At 41.2% G+C, this 16094-nt stretch overlaps 6 protein-coding genes across 9 annotated transcripts; 4 read left to right on the top strand and 2 right to left on the bottom strand.

Annotated features, from left to right (window-relative positions):
• The first annotated feature begins 201 nt into the window (after window positions 1–201).
• On the top strand, window positions 202–1564 carry LOC106349209 (E3 ubiquitin-protein ligase CIP8-like). The gene has a single exon (XM_048777294.1). It carries the CDS (start codon window positions 235–237, stop codon window positions 1393–1395), a length of 1161 nt encoding a protein of 386 aa, XP_048633251.1. The 5' UTR covers window positions 202–234; the 3' UTR covers window positions 1396–1564.
• A 2029-nt stretch (window positions 1565–3593) lies between these two features.
• Window positions 3594–6007, top strand: LOC125607852 (probable galacturonosyltransferase 9). 2 transcript variants are annotated; one of them, XM_048777290.1, is made up of 4 exons: window positions 3637–3703; window positions 3744–3916; window positions 4100–5320; window positions 5399–6007. In XM_048777290.1, exons 2-4 carry the CDS (start codon window positions 3758–3760, stop codon window positions 5672–5674), a joined length of 1656 nt encoding a protein of 551 aa, XP_048633247.1. In that variant the 5' UTR covers window positions 3637–3703; window positions 3744–3757; the 3' UTR covers window positions 5675–6007. The 2 variants fall into 2 exon arrangements, with proteins under 2 accessions (XP_048633246.1, XP_048633247.1); XM_048777289.1 differs by having other exon boundaries at window positions 3594–3916.
• Window positions 6008–6267: 260 nt separating this feature from the next.
• On the top strand, window positions 6268–9076 carry LOC106349212 (6-phosphogluconate dehydrogenase, decarboxylating 2). 3 transcript variants are annotated; one of them, XM_048777291.1, is made up of 3 exons: window positions 6268–6492; window positions 6916–7708; window positions 8162–9076. In XM_048777291.1, exons 2-3 carry the CDS (start codon window positions 6935–6937, stop codon window positions 8846–8848), a joined length of 1461 nt encoding a protein of 486 aa, XP_048633248.1. In that variant the 5' UTR covers window positions 6268–6492; window positions 6916–6934; the 3' UTR covers window positions 8849–9076. The 3 variants fall into 3 exon arrangements, with proteins under 3 accessions (XP_048633248.1, XP_048633249.1, XP_048633250.1); XM_048777292.1 differs by having other exon boundaries at window positions 6279–6492; window positions 6919–7708; XM_048777293.1 differs by having other exon boundaries at window positions 6286–6492; window positions 6913–7708.
• A 100-nt stretch (window positions 9077–9176) lies between these two features.
• On the bottom strand, window positions 9177–10309 carry LOC106349215 (zinc finger protein CONSTANS-LIKE 2). Its single transcript, XM_013789148.3, has one exon. It carries the CDS (start codon window positions 10246–10248, stop codon window positions 9283–9285), a length of 966 nt encoding a protein of 321 aa, XP_013644602.2. The 5' UTR covers window positions 10249–10309; the 3' UTR covers window positions 9177–9282.
• A 1122-nt stretch (window positions 10310–11431) lies between these two features.
• LOC106349213 (FHA domain-containing protein At4g14490-like) lies at window positions 11432–13045 on the top strand. Its single transcript, XM_013789145.3, has one exon. The coding sequence runs from the start codon at window positions 11478–11480 to the stop codon at window positions 12867–12869; it is 1392 nt and encodes a 463-aa protein (XP_013644599.3). The 5' UTR covers window positions 11432–11477; the 3' UTR covers window positions 12870–13045.
• A 50-nt stretch (window positions 13046–13095) lies between these two features.
• On the bottom strand, window positions 13096–15799 carry LOC106352164. The gene is made up of 9 exons (XM_048777288.1): window positions 15549–15799; window positions 15337–15448; window positions 15139–15242; window positions 14672–14797; window positions 14473–14593; window positions 14297–14381; window positions 14071–14184; window positions 13879–13918; window positions 13096–13465 (listed from the first exon to the last, which is right to left on the bottom strand). Exons 1-9 carry the CDS (start codon window positions 15723–15725, stop codon window positions 13313–13315), a joined length of 1032 nt encoding a protein of 343 aa, XP_048633245.1. The 5' UTR covers window positions 15726–15799; the 3' UTR covers window positions 13096–13312.
• Window positions 15800–16094: the final 295 nt, after the last annotated feature.

The following is a 16094-nucleotide window of genomic DNA, read 5'->3' as shown; positions in this document are numbered from 1 at the left end:
TAATTGATAAAATGGTTGACAAATTGAAAACAACAAGTCGTTGTAGTATAGTGGTATAAGTATTCCGGCCTGTTACCCGGGTGACCCGGGTTCGATCCCCGGCAACGGCGCATTATTTTTATACGTCATCAGTTTTTCAGTTACACGTCATCAGATCAGATCATTACGATTTTCTCTCTGAAATATTCATTTTCATTTTTTTTTTATTTCTTAACATTTCTCTGAAACTCAGCAATGGCGTCGACGACGAAGCCAGGTCCCGTAACCAACCTCGAAGAAGAGGCGGAGGACGGCGGCGCAGCCGTAGAACGTTCGATCTTTACACAGGATGACGAGACTACGAGCGTATTCGTCTGCGACTCTCCTCCGTTCAACGATTGCGATCCTTATTTCCCTTTCGCAGGCCACCCGATTTCAGATTCCAGATCGGATCCAGAGCTCGATCTGTACACATGTCCCATCGATTTCTTCGATCGAGAGACCTCCGAGGGGGTGTACTTAGGATCTGGAGGACTTACGGGCGATGATTTCAATGTATGGGGCTTTTATGAACCTAAGGAAGAAGAAGAGGAGAGGGAGATAGTCTTGGGGAGTAGATGCGAGTCCGGATCCGGGTCGGATCAGCAACCCGGGCTTCGAGTGACCGGTCTCGATTCGGATTCCGATTACGAAGATGACGTGTTTAATTTCACCTCCGGGGAGAGTGAGAATGTGGCGAATGAGTCGGGTCGGGTCGAGGTTGTTACGGGTCTACCTCCGGTTTGGGATTACGACTTGGGTGATGAAAATGAAGAGTGGGAGGAGGTGCGGAACGCTATTAACTGGACGGTTAGAGCTTTTAGTAGTTCCGAAGATGAAGAAGAGTTGTCTTCGCAATCGAGAGATGATCATGAAGAGGAAGAAGAAGAAGAAGATCATGAGCTTGACTGGCAGGTTTTGATAACTATCAACAACGTTGTTAATTACATTGAACAAGCTGAAGGTATCACGATCATCTCTGGTGATATGGATCCGAGCTATTACACGTATCTAGCTACCTTGGGTGATGGTGATGCTGCTGATGATGTTATTCTTGGGCACATGTTTGATAACGAAGCTGGAGTCAGGGGGAATCCTCCGGCTGCCAAAAGGGTTGTTGAGGATCTTCCTGTTGTGGAACTTACGGTTGAAGAAGGGGACGTGGTTTGTGCGGTCTGTAAAGATGAAATGGTACTAGAGGAGGAAGTGAAGAGGCTTCCTTGTAGGCATTTGTATCATGGAGAGTGTATTACGCCTTGGCTGGGGATAAGGAATACTTGTCCGGTTTGCCGGTTTGAGCTTCCCACTGATGATCTTGAGTGTGAAAGGCATAGGGGATCACAAAGGAGCAACACCAGTTTTTTCCTTGCCGGGTAGGTATATTTAAAGAAATGTGAAGTATCTATTCGCATGTAAATAGCCACGGTGTAAAAGGCAAGATCCTTGAACTGCTTTGTTTTGTGGGAATCAGCACTTATCGTGAATGCGATAATGTTGAAGTTGTATATATTCCTTTTTATGAAATAAATTATGTTAAGACTTCGAAGTCATATCTTGCAAGTGTTTTTCAAGTTATATTGTCGTCATAGTTGTTGTAATATAGGAATGCAGTCAGGGCATGAAGATGAATCGTGGGGTATTGTTTAGCTGATTGATTCTCAAGTGTAATTAGTTTGCATGATCTGGATAGAGCAAACCTACAGGTTACCTTTTTGTAATGGCTTTGGTAATCTACAGGATGTTACTTGTTCTCTCAGTGTAAAGCTTATAGTTGTATCGATTGTTTGTGGTTTTTGAATTGGTTTTTGGTTTTAGTTTTTCCAAAAACTAGTTTCACGCCATTCAAGATTTTGCCAAAATAGTTTCTCTATAAAATAGGGAATCTGGTTTTTGAGTCTCCTATGCAATTAAAAGGAAAAACCAGAATCTGTGTTTTTGGAGTTTTCTCTATCAAACCTACGGCAACTGTATTTAAAGTAATTTGTTTATGGTTTTTTTTGTTATTAATTCAGGTACAATATATATGTATTTATTCAACACATTATTAATACTGGTATTTCTTACGTGAAGATATGCCTCCTTGATAAACAAATATATCTTTTTATTTGTAAGAGCCACATTTATTTAACAAAAAGACATGAAAACAAATCTAATAAATAATAATATTCTTTAAAACTAATTTATTCAATTATAATAAAATTAATAATTATAACTAATAAATTTGGTTAAATTTATATAAAGTTTATAATACAAAATATTAATTAAGACATTATAGTGTATATCAAAGGTTATGAGAAGTATTTATTTATTTACTAAATAAATATTTATAATTGATAGTTTTTCTTTTTTAACACAAATTTTGATTTTATAAAAGAACACGGGCCAAGCCCAATGGCCGAAGCCCACATACAGAGGCCCACAAACTAATCGGCCAACTAAACAAACCAGACAAAAAACCCTAAGCCCACATTGGCTTAACAGGCCCAAGCCCACCTACTCGAAACCAGCACCGACCGACTCTGGGAAACGCGTGCGTCGAGGAGGCAGAAGCGCGCCACGTGTGAAGATCTTGACCGTCAGTGCGCCACGCGTCGCTCCGCCTCAACCCGACCGTCTCCGCCTTCCCAAGCCGCCGTACCCAACCACTGAAAACCCTCGATTCGGCGGAGCTCTGAATCCCTTCGAGCCTCCACCGCAACCACATCTCTTCTTCACCACACTGAGACCCAGTCGGAGAGCATCCTCCCCTGTGGAGAGCTCATCCGACGGCGACACTACAAACCCTAAAAATCATAATCCGAAGAAACCTCTTCTGCTCCATGACCAGAGCCCATACTCGAGCAGACAACCACCCTTGAGACGCTGAAGCCGGCGACGTAAGACTGACGGAGTCTTAACCTCCCGGGGACTTGAGCTGACGACGACGAAGTTATAGTACCTTACGCCTCCCAGCGACTAGAACCGGCGGCGGCGGAGCTAACTAAGCCTCCACTTCCCGGGACAAAAAAAAACACAAACATCTTTATCTGTCCGCTCCTTTAGACCTCCGCGTCTTCACACCAGTGACAGAACCACCACCAAGGGTGACTGACCAGAGCTCAGGCAAGGCGGAAGCCGTTATAAACGAAGGTGAAACACAATCGGGGACTTTTTACTGAAGGACGACGGTCTCCGGCAACGGCACGCACGCTCACGCGCTGCCCGTTCGCCGGAGATCTACTTTCTCTCTCTTTCGCTACTTTCTCTCTCGAAATGCAGTTTTTTCAACTGATTATCTAGTTTAGTTGAATAATTAATGTATGCTATTAATATTAAAGAGAAAAATACGATGGAATGATAGTAGGTTCATATATTTCTTGAAATATATTAAAATGAAATGCAAAAGTTAAATTGGTGTATTGGTCCTTTGAAAAATAAGAGTAAAATAAGAATTAGAAACAAAAATATAAATATAAATATATTTTATTTAGTTAAAATATATTATGTGTATTTCCATATAAATATAAACTTAAATATATTTAAAATACAGCAAGTGATGTTTTCTTTAGTTAATACATTAACGTGTTTTCTTCACTAATAAAATGTTTTCTGAGATGTATCCGTCACTCTCCAGAGTTTAACTTAACTCACTCATCTCTACAGCCCAAGCAAAGAAGCTCCACCGACGATTCCTTCCAATCGAAAAATCCCGATCTGAAACAAACTAACTGCTCTAGGTGAAAAAAGTTTATCTATAGCAATGGCGGTGGCCTTCCGTGGAGGCTGTAACGGAGTCGGATCCGGACTCCGAAGCTTCTTCTCGTACCGGATCTTCATCTCCGCCTTGTTCTCTTTCCTCTTCCTCGCCACCTTCTCCGTCTTCCTCAACTCCTCTCGTCACCAGCCTCCTCACGATCACGTACGCCTCCTCTCAATTCTCTTTGTTTATGCTTCGATTCAATCAAATTTAGAAACGAATTCGCTGAATCTGAGCTTCGATTCGTCTAAACTAGAACTCTAATTGCTCGTTTAAGCTTCGATTCGATCAAATTTAGCATGAATTCGCTGAATCTGAGCTTCGATTGTTCGTTTTGTTCTGTAGACATTGCCGAGTGGTGGAAACGCGTATATGCAGAGGACGTTTCTGGCTTTACAATCGGATCCTTTGAAAACTAGGTTGGATATGATCCACAAGCAAGCCACTGATCATCTCACGCTTGTCAATGCATATGCTGCTTACGCTAGGAAGCTGAAACTCGACGCTTCTAAGCAGCTGAAGCTCTTTGAGGATCTAGCTATCAACTTCTCTGATCTGCAGTCCAAACCTGGTTTGAACGGCAATGCTCTTGAGGAGGATGCGTTTAGGCTTCTCGAGAAAGAGGTGAAAGATAAGGTGAAGACAGCGAGGATGATGATTGTTGAGTCCAAAGAGAGTTACGATACGCAGCTCAAGATCCAGAAGCTGAGAGATACGATCTTTGCTGTCCAGGAACAGTTGGCGAAGGCGAAGAAGAGCGGCGCCGTTGCGAGCTTGATCTCGGCCAAGTCTGTTCCTAAGAGTCTTAACTGTTTGGCGATGAGGCTTGTGGGGGAGAGGATCAATAATCCTGAGAAGTATAAGGATGCTCCGTTTGATTCGGCTGTGGAGGATCCGAGTCTTTACCACTACGCGATTTTCTCTGATAATGTGATTGCTGTGTCGGTTGTGGTGAGATCTGTTGTGATGAATGCTGAGGAGCCGTGGAAGCATGTGTTTCACGTGGTGACTGATCGGATGAATCTTGCGGCTATGAAGGTTTGGTTTAAGATGCGTCCTTTGGACCGTGGTGCGCATATTGAGATCAAATCAGTGGACGAGTTCAAGTTCTTGAACTCTTCTTATGCGCCGGTGTTGAAGCAGCTGGAGTCTGCCAAGTTGCAGAAGTTTTACTTTGAGAACCAGGCGGAGAACGCTACTAAAGATGCTCATAGCCTCAAGTTCAAGAACCCGAAGTATCTCTCCATGCTGAACCATCTCAGGTTTTACTTGCCGGAAATGTACCCGAAGCTGAACAAGATCTTGTTCTTGGACGATGATGTTGTGGTTCAGAAGGACGTGACTGGTTTATGGAAGATCAACTTGGATGGGAAAGTGAATGGAGCTGTTGAGACGTGTTTTGGCTCTTTCCATCGATATGGTCAGTACCTAAACTTCACTCATCCTCTGATCAAAGAGAGCTTTAACCCCAATGCTTGTGCTTGGGCCTTTGGGATGAATATATTTGATCTCAATGCTTGGAGGCGCGAGAAATGCACAGATCAATACCATTACTGGCAGAACTTGGTAAGTCCATATCTTTTTTAGTAACTTATGCATTTCAAAGCTCTTATCTTGCGTTGATTGTGTGTTATCTCTGAGCAGAATGAAAACAGAACTCTCTGGGAATTGGGCACGCTGCCTCCGGGACTGATGGCATTCTATTCAAAGACGAAATCACTGGACAAGTCCTGGCATGTGCTTGGGTTAGGCTACAACCCGGGAGTGAGCATGGACGAGATAAAAAAAGCAGCGGTGATACATTACAATGGAAACATGAAACCATGGCTAGACATTGCAATGAACCAATACAAGTCTCTCTGGACTAAATACGTCGATAACGAAATGGAGTTTGTGCAGATGTGCAATTTTGGTCTCTAGAGGGACACAGAGATGGACAAAAAGATCAAACCCGAAGAACTGAAAGATATTGATAAGAGGTAAACTCGAATCGATATGTTTCAGACATTCAGAGCATTCTTTAACTGATACACGTTTATCTTCTCTATATATAGGGTTACAAAGTATTTTGCTTGTTCTTTCTGTTATAGTTCTGTTCTTATTTTTGTTATTGTAACACTTCACAGCAAAAGCTTCCTCCAAAATTGCAATGTCTCTCTTTGTTGTGTCTTTCATACTTGTCTGCCTAAGATTAAGAAACTCATGTCCTATAATTTTAAACCGTTCCCTCATAAATATTCACTTTTAGAGGTATTGACTTGTGTGTATGAACTCAAACTTGAAGGTTGAGTTGTTTCAAAGCATTTGTTTGGTGGTGAATGAAGAATTTATTGGAGAGAACATTCTTTTTGCAAGTGTTTTTTTTTGTAACGGCAAATGTAAAATGGAGAGATATCTGATATGATTATTTAACTAATTTATAATTAGTGAAAATTTGCAATGTAAAATGTCCAAATTAAGAAAAATAACGAAGGTATGAAAAGTATAATTTTCATTAGTTTCTTATAATATAATAACAGCAGCATCCAATATAAGAAGCGAGAAGAGGAAAAGAAGACAACCACTCTCACCTTTTCACACCTAACCCGGAGTGGCCAATTTTGACGAGAACTTTATTTCTATTTGGTGCTCTAATCGGACCGTTCATATTGATACAAATCTCATACAAAACAACAGCTCCTGTCTCCGAAACCTTACAGTCTTTCAGATCTTTTCAAATCAATTTCGGGAGAAAGCAGGTTTGTTTCTCCGATCACTCTCTCTCTCTTTCTTTCGAGTCACATGTGTAATCGGAGGATCTCATCAGCTTTTTAATGTCATGAATCTCATCATTGATCTAAGATTATTTTGAAAAATCTCATTTTGATATTTGTTTTGATCGATACGTGAGTGTTCTATAGTAATCGGTTCTTCGATCTTGCTGTCTGCGTCGATCGTAGTTTGATTCTAGATCTGTAATAATCTTCTCCATGTGGATTGAGCCTTATTTTTATACTTGCATGTATTGATTATGTGTTGGAAACTTCGATCACTGGTTGAATCTATGAGTTTATTGTCACTTAGACGCCAAGTTTGGCTTTTGATCTCATCACTTATATACATGTGTTGATGCGTCTTAGATTTGAGATTTTTGAGGTGTTTTTTTCTTCTTTTGTCAGCAGCAGAGAGAAGAAGAAGACAATGGCTGTTCAACCAACAAGAATAGGCTTAGCTGGACTAGCCGTAATGGGCCAAAACTTAGCTCTCAACATTGCTTCCAAAGGCTTCCCAATCTCCGTCTACAACAGAACAACCTCCAAAGTCGACGAAACCGTCGAACGAGCCAAGAAAGAAGGAAACCTCCCTGTCTACGGCTTCCACGACCCCGAGTCCTTCGTCAACTCCATCCAAAAGCCACGTGTCATAATCATGCTCGTCAAGGCCGGTGCACCCGTCGACCAAACCATCAAGACCCTCTCAGCTTATCTAGAAAAAGGTGATTGCATAGTCGACGGCGGCAACGAATGGTACGAGAACACAGAGAGGAGAGAAAAAGCCGTGGCCGAGAACGGCTTCCTCTACCTAGGAATGGGAGTCTCTGGTGGTGAAGAAGGTGCTCGTAACGGCCCCTCAATGATGCCTGGAGGATCCTTTGAGGCTTACAAGAACATCGAAGACATTCTTCTCAAGGTTGCGGCTCAGGTCAGGGACAGTGGTCCATGTGTGACGTACATAGGGAAAGGAGGGTCTGGAAACTTCGTCAAAATGGTTCACAATGGGATTGAGTACGGTGACATGCAGCTGATTGCTGAAGCCTATGATGTGTTGAAATCCGTTGGTAAGCTAACGAACGAGGAGCTTCACGGTGTCTTCACCGAGTGGAACAAAGGCGAGCTCGAGAGTTTCTTGGTAGAGATCACTGCGGATATCTTCGGGATCAAGGACGATAAGGGTGATGGGCATTTGGTTGATAAGGTATTAATTAATCTCTTTTAATTTCTGATTAAAATGAACGTTTATAATGATCACTCTATAAGAAGAGTGTTAACAAACTATAAAACCAATAGTTAAGGTTCCAAACCTTTGTCCCCAGTATTAATAGTTAAGGGTCCGATTTTTTCTTATAAATGCACTTTTTTACATTAATATTTAAAAAAATAATAATAATAAATAAAATTAAAAAGGGGCACAAAAATATTTTAAATGTATATGGTTTTGTTTACATCACAAAATGTTACTGTAAAAAATTTTAAAACAAAAATTTGCTTTAGGGCCTCTAAAAATGTTAAGCCAGCCCTGTTTACAATGATCACTCTTCTTATACTGAAGAAAGAGTGTTAACAAACTATTAAACCAATATCAGAATATCAAACCGGTCAGTTCAGCAAACTAAACCGACTAATCTATTTTTACATACTCTGTTACAAGGTTTTGGACAAAACCGGGATGAAAGGTACCGGGAAATGGACTGTGCAGCAAGCAGCTGAGCTCTCTGTTCCGTCTCCCACCATTGAATCCTCTCTCGACGCGAGGTTCCTCAGCGGGCTTAAGGATGAGCGCGTGCAAGCCGCTAAAGTCTTTAAAGAAGGTGGATTCGGCGATGTTTTAACTGATCAAACCGTTGACAAGAAACAGCTGATAGATGACGTGAGGAAGGCTCTCTACGCGTCGAAAATCTGCAGCTACGCGCAAGGGATGAACCTTATCCGCGCCAAGAGCGTGGAAAAGGGGTGGGGGTTGAAGCTAGGGGAGCTGGCGAGGATCTGGAAAGGAGGGTGCATCATCAGAGCCATCTTCTTGGACAGGATCAAGCAAGCTTACGACAGGAACGCGGAGCTGGCTAACCTCTTGGTGGATCCCGAGTTTGCGAAAGAGATCATCGAGAGGCAGTCGGCTTGGAGGAGAGTGGTCTGCTTGAGCATCAACTCGGGTATAAGCACTCCCGGTATGTCTGCGAGTCTGGCGTACTTTGATTCTTACAGGAGAGAGAGGTTGCCGGCGAACCTTGTCCAAGCTCAGAGAGATTACTTTGGTGCTCATACTTATGAAAGGACTGATATGGAAGGGTCTTTCCACACTGAGTGGTTCAAGATTGCAAGACAATCCAAGATGTAATGATGTGATGAGTCTCTCTCTCAGTTTGGTATTCTCCCTTCAATAATGTATTCACACCTAGTGTGAAATACTGTGGCAGCCTATAGGCTCGTGTGTTTACTTGTATTCTTCTTTTATTTGTATTTCGAATAGGCATCAAACATCTTTTGCTACTACTTGGTTGTCCCTCTCTCGTGAAGTGACAACTTGAAATCTGCTTTTGAGTCATAGTGATGCATATCTTCTTTATTGTGGTATCAATTCAATTACAGTGTTAGACACTGTTCCACAAGATAATATTTCACTTATTCTTGTATTTGTAGAGAGAGTTGTGCGTAAACTACTGCAGTTATAGGAACATATCTGATTAACTCGTAATAATTTTACAAAAGTCACAAAAACTAAGGATTCATATATATGAGAAACCGTGGTAATAACTAGCCAAACTAGTCAGTTCAGAAAGAAGGAACAATTCCATAACTGGTATTGGACATTAGTGATGTTGAGAAGAGTTGTTCTGCATCAGCTTCCATATCTATCCTCTTTGCGAAACGGCCTTTGATCCTTGGTCTTACCTCTGCATAAGCCTTTCTTGAAGCATACCTTATTGTCTTCTCAAACTTCCTCCTCTTCTTCTTCTCTCTGTATCTCAGGACTCTAGCTTCCCTGTCAGCTGGAGTTAGCTGCTGCACCATCTGAGTAGGTGGGCCACATACTTGGTCTATTGTCTCTTTAGCGTGTTGGACTGTTGTGTCACTTGATGACTCTGGCACAACACTAACGTAGCTGTACTGAGGTTCTGTAGAGTAACCATAGTTAACACCCAAATGAAAGTTGTGTTGGCTTTGTTGCATGTGACTTGTTGATGATTCTTCAAGTTGAAGTGGCACAACTCCATCTTCTCCTCCACCAAAGCTCCTATGGTATTTACTGTACTGATCTTCGAACTGGTTGTCTATGCTGGAGCTGTAGTCCACAAGATCAAGATACTCAACACCAAACAAGAACCCATTGTTCTGATTGTTTTTCCCTGGATTAAGCATCAACCAGGAAGCCACCTCATCCGCATCCTCTTTTTCTTCACTCACCATCATGACATTATTATCTCCATCAGTGGCCATGGAGCCGCAAGAGTTTGAAGTTATAGGCACACGTTGATGACGTCTAGCTAGAGGGTTTGCGGAATGGATCTCAGCATCACAAGCTGTACAAAGAGACGCAGCGTCTGCTTTACAGAAAAACGCAGCCGGGGCAGACTCGCATGAGTCGCAGACACGGACACGTTTGGCTGCGTGAACTCGAGCATCGCAGGTGGTGCACAAGTAGGTAGAATCAGCTTCACGGTAGATAGTGCAGGCGGCTGAACGACATGTGTCACATGCTCGTGTACCACCACTCTCGTTGCTCTCTTCTTTCAACATACTAAAGAGTAAAGACTAAACAATATGTTTGTGTGTAATGAGATTGTTACTATGATATGTTGGTGAGATGGGGAAGTATATAGAATCTTGGGGTGAACACGTGGCATAGATTTAGTGGTTGTTAAAAGTAGTCGGATTAGCTTGTGGCTGGCTGAAGTTTGAAGAGAGGATATGCATTAATGATGAGAAAGTCTTGTCTTATATCATTGGCAAAAGGTGAACAAATCTACACCAAGTATATATCTTCTCTTCCTTTGTGTAGCTTTCTTCTACTTAGGACCACACCCCATGAGTTGACGTGGATGATCATGTTTAAAGATTCTCGGAGAGCTTTAAGTGTTGTCTTAGTGTTATCAATTTGCTAACGTTTACTTACATCATAAATGATCAAAGACTAGACAAACTTTCAAACACGGTAAAAAAGGAGTGAAGAACATTTAGAGGGTGCGGCTGACATGGCACTATGGCCATGGCGTATATGCATGGTGGACCTATAGTGACCAATGGGAGTATGATAAGTTAGACTTTTGTGAAGTGATTAGGATGTTTATGAGCCACAAGTTCTTGACAGATTTATCATAGTGAACCCTGAAATAAATTTTATATTTCTATATATCTCTATAAGGCTATAGCATAGTTTTAAAAATGCCTGCAAGCAGACAGAAAATCAAACCTAACCAAAACAAATTTAAATTATTTTAAATCGATATAAATTGGTCTAAATCAATTAAATTCAATAATAATGTGTACAAATCTACAAATTTGTGTAATTTATAATTAAATCGAAAAACTAAAGTTTTATATAAATTTCTAATATATATATAATACATCAATAATTTATTAACACCCGTGTAAATCACATCGTTTAAGTTTCGGATTAATCCGCCTAGTCACTAGTTTTCTTGAACGCTCAATTACTGTCTAGCATTTCTTAAACACTGAGAGTATAGCTTACATCTTGTTTGAATTTGATGGAAAATCATATGCATAAACTATCATTTGACACACACAAAAAAGCATTACCATTTTTTCAAAAAAAAAAAAAAGTATTACCAACTATAAAAAATTATAAATAAATAAAAGATTTCGATGGGCTATGATGAAAAGGAAAAGCCCATGGGCTAGAGATGCTTTCGCATTTCAGCCTCGTTTAAACTCGATTATGACAAATCCGACATTTTCAAATTCCCTCTGAATCTTCTGAGAGACGCTCTTACTCAACTAACAAGATGACTCCGCCATTGCTGAAGCTCGCGTTCGTCCAAGGTCCAAGAGATGGCGAATCTCTCGAGTACAAGCCCGGATCTACTATCCGCATCGGCCGAGTCGTTCGCGGTAACGAAATCGCGATTAAAGACGCCGGAATCTCCACCAAGCACCTCCGAATCGTATCCGACTCCGAGAACTGGATAATCCACGACCTTGGATCTTCCAACGGCACCATACTTAACTCGGATACTCTCGATCCAGATACTCCAGTCAATCTCGGCCAAGGAGACGTGATCAAGCTTGGTGAGTATACTTCCATTGTAGTGAGCTTCGAGACTGGTGTTCAGGTGGAGGAGGAGGAGGAGGAGGAGCATAAGCTTCCCCCGAGGCCGAGGAGAAACAACAGGCGCCTTCCTGTTGCGGATCCGGATCCGGATCCGGTTCAGGAGAAACCAAAGCGCAGGGGTAGGCCCCGGAAGAACGAAACGAAAGAAGCTGTTCCGGTGGAGAAAAATGCTCAGGGAAGTAAGAAGAACACTGAGGATGTTGAGAATTTGGGTTTGAATCCAGTGAAATTGGAGATTGAGGATATTCCTAAGGGAGTGGAGATCTCAGCGGTGAAGAGAGGGACAAGGAGCAGGCAGATCCGGAATGTGAAGTGTGAGGATGATGTTATAGAGGAGGAGAAGAGAAGACCTTCAAGGGCTACCAGGAGCACTAAGAAAGAGATTGGTGGAGATTCGTTTCAGGAGCTGGAGAGGGTCTTGAACCAAGCTCGTAAAAGCCGTGCGAATAAGAAGAAAGTGGAGAGCGCTGTAGAAGAGATGGAAGCTAGAAATGATGTTGGAGAGGGGAAAGGTTGCAGTGAAGCAAGTGATAAAGAAAATGAGAATGTAGAGCAGGTGGAGATTGATTCAAGGAAGAGCACAATGGTAGGAGAAGAGGACCTGAACTGTAGTGTTAGAGAAGATTTAGAGACAGAGAACTTCCAAGAGGAAAGAGACAGTAAGGGCGAGGGGGGTGGAGTTGAGACATCTAAGATGGTAGAGCAGGTTGAGATTAAGTCAAGGAATAGCGCAGTAGTAGGTGAGGGGGGCCTGGACTGTAGTGTTAGAGTGGATGTAGAGACAGATAACTTAGAAGAGGAAAAAGACAGTAAGGGCGAGGAGGGTGGAGTTGAGACATCAGATGGAAAGGCTGAGCAGGGATCCAGGAATGAAAAGAATGTAGAGAAGGTAGATTTAGAGAAGATGACACTAGGAGACTGGTTTGCATACATGAAAGTACACTTGAGAAAACAGATAGTGGATGAGACAGAGAAGTTGATAGAGGATATGAGAAGTAAATCTTTGAGAGTTCGCCACCATATTGAAGAGCAGAAGCAAGCAAAGGGACAAGGGCGTTCGAGTTAGTTTGACATGGTTAGATCATTAGCTATTGTGCTAGGCTTAGTATCATGACTTGTTAAGTTAGGTTGCTAAGATGTTTTATCGGCTTTATGTTATGTCTTTCTGTGGGTGAGATTGTCTGTATCTATATAACTCGGTTGGTGCTATAATCTTCATCATGGTTTTGTTTGTGCTAGGAACCACAACTTCTTCGAGTTCGTCTTCATTGTTAATTTTATGCACCCGCAAAAGGGAAATGGTCACATGTCTACTCGTGAATTGGTAACCAAAAGAAAGTCAAAATCTCTAGTAGCAACAGTAATATTTTTATAACCAATAAACATACAAGAATCTACTTTACGCTGAAAGCTGGAACAGATAAGACGAGGACTGTTGTGTGTTGAAAGCTAAAATCGTAGTTTCTTTTAAAGGATTTCAAAAGTCAACTCTGCAACTTGTTTGTTTTTTCACCTGAACCACCATCTCTGAACGGCAGTCACTGGAGTATTCAAGAAGGGAGCGTAACGTTGGATCATCGGATTCACCGTCCTTCCGATTTTGCTCCAATTGCTCTGGTGGTATCCTGCTGTTACTGGTGCTTGATACATCAGCTTCAGTAGCTGCCATTAAAGACAACAAAACCTCAGGCTTTTACTTTATTCATGAGAACAACTATCAAGATCCAATCAACAATCCTGGAAACTACGTTTATCTTTCTTCATGGAGAGTTATGAACAAGGTTTTGAACTAGACGGTTTCTTATGGCACAACACACATGATTTTCAACATGAAGAGCAAAAACCCACTTCTCATTACTGAGCTAATGCTCTTTAGACCATGTAACACTTAGTCTCAAAGACAAATAGTATCAACAAACAAGAAGAAGGTGTTTTGAAAAACGGTGGTTCCTCCTATAATCATGTTCAGTTGATCAAGTTTCAAGAAGAATTCTACTTGGAGATGTTGAGCCAATAGAGCGAAATGATGACTGGAACCAAAAGTAGAGCAAGAAAAAACATTTGAAAAGACGTACCTGCCAGTACATGAATGTCTGTATAAAGTTGCGTTGCCATCTGCAGTAAGTAAAATGACAGTTTCGATCAGATAAGTGAAAACGAGTAAATGCACTCATAAGATTCAATTATGAACTCAATTCAATTTGAAGGGTTCTGAACAATTTAGTGCTAATGAACAATATCGCTTCTAAAAACAAGAAAGAACGTACGAGAGCAGAGAGATGATCAGAAGGAAGCCAATGGCTATCTCAGCTTGCGATGAGAGGATGTTGAGGGTAGTTGTGTTTGATTCAACCCACACACAAGGGTCTTCCAAGTACTTTCTGATAACCATTACAAAGCAGGACACAGAGAAAGAGTTAAGCATCATTAAGAATCAACAAATGAAAACAAGTACTACAATCAAACCTGCTGATTCAGATGGATGCAAACTACCTGTATATGGTGGAGCGAGTGAAGTTACGCCTCAAGAACTTGGCTACTTGTTCAAGTGCTCGACACAAGATGGGAATCAAAGCAACTGAGACAAATCGATAGGGACTAACCAACCATTAGAATGTATATAGTTTGAAGAAAATCACCAAAAAAAAAACTCAATCAACAACTCTTACACTTGAGACAGAGATTTGAAGTGACAAATGTAAGGCAGTAGATGAAATAGATGAAATCCTTTGCCCCCACAATTGATTGAAAATAAACTTGCATTCCTTGCATATTCCATGCCCTTGGCCTCTGCAGATAACAAAAATTCGCTTACCAAAGGAAATTTGGTTCCTAGAGAGTAGAAAAAGGGGAGATCACATGGCTTACCCCGTAAAGAGCGTACAAGGAATATAGAGATGAGCACGCAGTTCCCATGAAAGATAGACGATAAGCCCTATTAGAGAGGTTCTTTGGTACTAGAGGTAACACTGCCAGCACAGCAATAACGAAAACCTACCAAAATATGTAAACGCATTTGCCTTCAGTAGTTCATATCTGAGTATAACAAGCACAACAAGAAATGAGAACAAAAAGACAACGACACCATACAAAATCTCCTGAGTGTCCGAGTAAAGAAGTCAACAGCATAAAGTAAAAGTAATCCCAACTCAGAGGCCTAATAAGAAGCTAAGTCTTTCACAATAATGAAAATCAAGACTTTTGATTGTAAAAAGAAGGTGCAGAGTGATCAACAAAATAAGTCTGCAGTTCATTGCATAAGGAGTGATTCTGATCAATAAATAGATTAATGTGCACCAAAAACAAGAAACTGCAATAGGTAAACATAGTCTTACCCAAGCATTGACAGAGAACTGAATAGTCTGCTGATCCCAACGCACTGAACTTGGGTTTGCTGCACCTGTCGTAGCAGACGGCCCAGCGGTTCGAGGAACCGATCCTGAAGAAGCACAGAGTTCATTGAGTATTACTTATTAAGAAGAAAGTTCATCTCATATAGGATTAACTAAAGTCATGACTATATAAATGTTCACCTGAGCTCCGAGAACGAGCTTGTTGTTCATTTGCATTAGTAGTAGATGCAGATGGTCTTGCAGATTGCGAAGAAGAAGTCGACGACATAGGCTCCACAACAAGATCAGGATCCTATGATAAATCACATACCTTTTAAACCTCAAAGTTCGCAAAACCTCCAAATCAAGCTGACTTGAATCTCAATTTCAAAGTGTTTAAAGATAGTACGGACCATGTAGCGTTGGTAGAATTTGCGCTTGTAGTGCTCGACGACCTCGGCGTGAGAAGCCATGTGAGGAGGGATCAGGATGTTTGACCAGTAATCAGTCCATCGAGAGTCGTTATCGTAGTCGTACGCTGCCGCCGCAATCTTCTTCAGTCGCTGGGGATCTTCGCCGCCTTCCGCCATCGATTGCGATCGCTTCTACTCCGCCCGATATAGATTCGATTCGGTTCGACCTTTCTCGGTCTTCTTTTGCTCCAGTCCTTTTCTTATTGTAATAGGAATCTTCGAAATACGACGCCGTTTAGAATAAAATAATTTTAACCAACAAATCTTAAACGCTGGCGTTTTGATTTTTTTTTCTGTATTAAAATGTGTTGACTAAAAAAGAGTTAAATTTCAATTACAGTGTGGTCTTTTTTTTTTTAATTCATACAACTTTTATAGATTTTCATAATTTCACATTAATTTTTGTGATTTTTTATGTAAGGTAATCATCACACCAATAACAAAAAGATTTGATTAAAACTTTAAGAATCACTAAACCATTAATAA

The sequence above is a fragment of the Brassica napus genome, chromosome A1 (genome assembly GCF_020379485.1).
Source record: "Brassica napus cultivar Da-Ae chromosome A1, Da-Ae, whole genome shotgun sequence".
Taxonomy (NCBI): domain Eukaryota; kingdom Viridiplantae; phylum Streptophyta; class Magnoliopsida; order Brassicales; family Brassicaceae; genus Brassica; species Brassica napus.
The sequence above is the reverse complement of the archived record's forward strand: the minus strand, read 5'-3'. Positions and strand labels throughout refer to the sequence as shown.

Coding starts and splice junctions, on each gene's coding strand:
- LOC125607852 (XM_048777289.1), top strand. CDS start 3,758: ATGGCGGTGGCCTTCCGTGGAGGCTGTAACGGAGTCGGATCCGGACTC. Junction 3,917..4,099: donor ACCAGCCTCCTCACGATCAC/GTACGCCTCCTC, acceptor TTTGTTCTGTAG/ACATTGCCGAGTGGTGGAAA. Junction 5,321..5,398: donor ACCATTACTGGCAGAACTTG/GTAAGTCCATAT, acceptor ATCTCTGAGCAG/AATGAAAACAGAACTCTCTG.
- LOC106352164 (XM_048777288.1), bottom strand. CDS start 15,725: ATGGCGGAAGGCGGCGAAGATCCCCAGCGACTGAAGAAGATTGCGGCG. Junction 14,798..15,138: donor AGTTCTCTGTCAATGCTTGG/GTAAGACTATGT, acceptor ATATTTTGGTAG/GTTTTCGTTATTGCTGTGCT. Junction 13,466..13,878: donor AGACATTCATGTACTGGCAG/GTACGTCTTTTC, acceptor CTTTAATGGCAG/CTACTGAAGCTGATGTATCA.
- LOC106349212 (XM_048777291.1), top strand. CDS start 6,935: ATGGCTGTTCAACCAACAAGAATAGGCTTAGCTGGACTAGCCGTAATG. Junction 7,709..8,161: donor ATGGGCATTTGGTTGATAAG/GTATTAATTAAT, acceptor CTCTGTTACAAG/GTTTTGGACAAAACCGGGAT.
- LOC106349209 (XM_048777294.1), top strand. CDS start 235: ATGGCGTCGACGACGAAGCCAGGTCCCGTAACCAACCTCGAAGAAGAG.
- LOC106349215 (XM_013789148.3), bottom strand. CDS start 10,248: ATGTTGAAAGAAGAGAGCAACGAGAGTGGTGGTACACGAGCATGTGAC.
- LOC106349213 (XM_013789145.3), top strand. CDS start 11,478: ATGACTCCGCCATTGCTGAAGCTCGCGTTCGTCCAAGGTCCAAGAGAT.